Below are 3140 nucleotides of genomic sequence, written 5' to 3'. Positions count from 1 at the left end.
GGGCGGGCGCGCAGGTGTCGCGCCGCCCGGGGCCTGCCGGGGAGCGGGGGGGGGGGGGGGGGGGGGGGGGGGCGGGGCAGGGGCCCCCTCTCCACTGGCCCGCTGCTCTTCGGACGGGGGCGCACTGGAGCGGACAAGGTGAGGGGAGTTCGGGGGGGGGGGGGGGGGGGGGGGGGGCGGCCTTGCCCAGTACGTCCCCACAGACACGTCGAGTTCTGGCCAGTGTCGTGCATAGCGCGCGGGCTTCCGCCGAGGGCGGAAAGCATGAGAGCCCCAGCGGCGGCCCGCCCAGGAGGAGCCAACCAACCCCGCCGCCCGTCCTGAACAGGCCCGGGCTGGGCAATGATGGGATCTGGATCATCAGAACGGCACGCATCTCGCCTCACCTCCCGGGGGAGGCATCCTTCTTCCTGGGCAAAAAAAAGAAAAAAGAGACCACGCCCCGGCGCGCCCGGCCACAAGAGCAAAAATGCGAATGGGCGAAGAGAGGGAGAGACAAAGGGGAAGACAGATGGAGCAAAGAACACAAGGAGCAAGTAGGGAGTGGGCACCCCCTCCCAGGGGGCAACGGAAGTTTGTTTATCCCACGGCGAAAGACAGGGAAAAGGGGGGAGGGAGGACACACGGCAGAGGAACGAGGAGGAGGGTGACTCCACCACAAGGACAAGGAGGGGAGGGGAGGAACATGAGAAAGGAACCGGCCGGCCTACCTCCGAAGAAGGAGCAACGCTCGATGGGCCAATCGCGGGAGGGCAGATGCCAGGGCGGACCGACTGCCCGCAGGAAGCCGGCACAAGGCCAACATGTGTGAAGGAGAGGGAGAGAGGGAGTTCGCCCCGGGGAGGGCAGGCATGGAAGAGAAGAAGCGCCGGCCCATGCAAGCCATGGAGCTGACAAGGCCGACAGGCGAGCTGCCATCCGCCGAGACGGGCCGGGCCGCTAGCGTCCCATAAGACCGGTGGTGGAGGTAATAATGCGGAGCCGGGGGCGCGAAGCCCGTCCCGGCGAAGGGCGGCCCGGCATGCATTGACGGCTGGGCCGGCGCAGCCGCCGTCAGCATATGGTGCTGCTGCGAAGGGGGAGGGAAGGCAAACTGGTGATGGTAGGCCACGGCACCCAGGCCGGCGGCCATGGCAGCAGGAGAACCCCCCGGCGGACCGGAGGCCGGGGGCCGCGGCGTGGCCGCCGCCGCTCCCGCCGACCCGGTGGTCGCTGCCCCCGCCGATGCCGCTGCCCCCGCCGCACCGCTGCTGCTGCCGCCATCAGTTGAGGCATTGGCCGGTGGCGCGGTGGCCGTCGGTTCGCCGGCACCGGGCGACGCCGAGCTGCCATCCGGCTGAGCCTCGCCCTCGGGCCCGGCCACATACTCACCCGTCCCGGGCGACAGGTACATCGGATATCCCGGGAAGTGCGGGGCATCATGGAAGGGAACCGGATGGCTGGATGGCACAAAGTACTGGTAGTACATGAGCGGCTGGTGCGGGTCCTCCCCCATGTCGGCGGTCTCGCCGCCCGGCAGTGTCGACCCCAGCGGAGGGACACTGGCCGCCGGGGCGGTTGCCAAGACCTCCTCTGGCGACTCATCGAAGACCTCCATGTAATTGGAGGCCGGCTCTGGTCCAGTGGGATAATGGTGCAGGGTATGCCCGTGCGAGGAGGCATGCCCGTGCCCCGGATGCGGGTGGTATGACAAGGAAGCATGATGGTGGTGATGGTGATGATAGCCGACTGCGCTGGACTCGGCGAAATGCACCAATGGGCTCGGGTGCATGCAGTCCGTGTGCGGGACCTTGGGCGGAGGCTGTGACGGAGGAGGAGGAGGAGGAGGAGCTGCCGCCGCTGTGGCTACCGCCGCCGTCGCATGGTAATGATACGGATAGTAGGCCGGTGCAGGCTGTCCCAAAGGGGCGGGCGCCTCGTGCGGCATGTAATAGGGACTCGGGGCAGCGGGAACCGCCACAAAACGCCCGGTTTCCGGTGACCGGCGATAATGGTAAACCAACGGCTGAACCGAGTCACCCAGGGCATCAGCCCGCGACCCGGGCCCAGACCCGAGAACGCCTGCACGAGATCCGGCACCGGCAGGTGTACCGGCGCCGGCAGCCACGGTCGACGCCGAGCTGGATCCTCCTCCTCCGTCACCGCCGCCCGAGCGGGAGATCGAGGACGTCCGACTGGCCAAAAGCGCGGCCAGCTCCTTCGGATCCATCTCGGTGGCCCGCGCACAGAGCGACAGCACCGAGGGGTCGGTTTCGCCCAACAGCAGCGGGCAGTTGTCACACTGTCCGGAAGATTGGGAGCACACGGAAAAGAGCAACGGCGACTTGGAGCTATCGAGACCGGTGCCGAAGTCAATGTCATTGCCGGTCGGTGGGGCTCGAGTCACCTGCAGAGCGCCAGGGCAGATGGGGTCGCGCTTGTGGGACTTCGGCTGGACATAGTGCCCGTCTACGCGCGTCCAAATGCCGAGATGCTTCTCGCTGTTGCCGGACAGACAGATAAGTGGGTGCGTCAGGTCAGACAGGACATCGCCAACGGGGGGAGGAGAGAGCGGAGGGCGAGAGCGGAGGGCGAGAGCGGAGGGAGCCTGTCAAAGGGAGTAACCCCGCACCGTGCATTCTCCTGCAGGTACTCCAGGAATTGGACCCGTGAGGCTGACAGATCGCCATGGCCATTGTACACGACGCCGAGCCCGCGCTTGACAATGTCCGCCGCCACGTCGATCAAGTGAAGAGGCGCCAGACGCGAGTGCGAGAAGAGGGTGCCAACCTACCCAGCACAATCAGACCACCGGGGGGGGGGGAGGGAGGAAAGGAAAGGAGGAGCATGGCGAGGAATCCCCCGGTCAGAGACGGCCACCAGCCCGAGGCGAGAGGGATGCGAATGGGGGGGGAGAGGGATGCCAGCTGCGCAGCGCACCAGCCGTCCGTAGCGATCCACCCGGTGCGGCTCGATGGCCACCAGGCGCCCCTCGGTAATGTCGCGTAGGCGCTTCAGGGCCGACGCGCTCAGGGGCTCGGCAAGCCGGCGATTGTATGTGCGCGAAGGCGAGTCAAAGCCGGCCGGGCGGATGACCAAGTAGTCGGTCTTCATCTTGTCCAGAAAGTAGGTCGACACTAGGGAGGATGGGCGAGGGGGGG

At 67.3% G+C, this 3140-nt stretch overlaps 1 protein-coding gene across 1 annotated transcript in view; it reads right to left on the bottom strand.

Annotated features, from left to right (window-relative positions):
• Window positions 1-537: 537 nt before the first annotated feature.
• The window catches only part of H696_00954 (hypothetical protein), a 3947-nt gene continuing 1344 nt past the window's right edge, over window positions 538-3140 (bottom strand). The window contains exons 3-5 of the mRNA XM_009494843.1: window positions 2920-3116; window positions 2612-2769; window positions 538-2480 (exon numbers count right to left, since the gene is read on the bottom strand). Coding sequence (XP_009493118.1) covers window positions 707-2480; window positions 2612-2769; window positions 2920-3116 — 2129 coding nt within the window. The 3' untranslated portion in view covers window positions 538-706. The remainder of the gene's footprint in view (window positions 2481-2611; window positions 2770-2919; window positions 3117-3140) is intronic.

The sequence above is a fragment of the Fonticula alba genome (assembly GCF_000388065.1).
Source record: "Fonticula alba strain ATCC 38817 unplaced genomic scaffold supercont2.1, whole genome shotgun sequence".
In the NCBI taxonomy this organism is placed as follows: Eukaryota; order Rotosphaerida; family Fonticulaceae; genus Fonticula; species Fonticula alba.
This window is presented reverse-complemented; position numbering and strand designations above follow the sequence as displayed.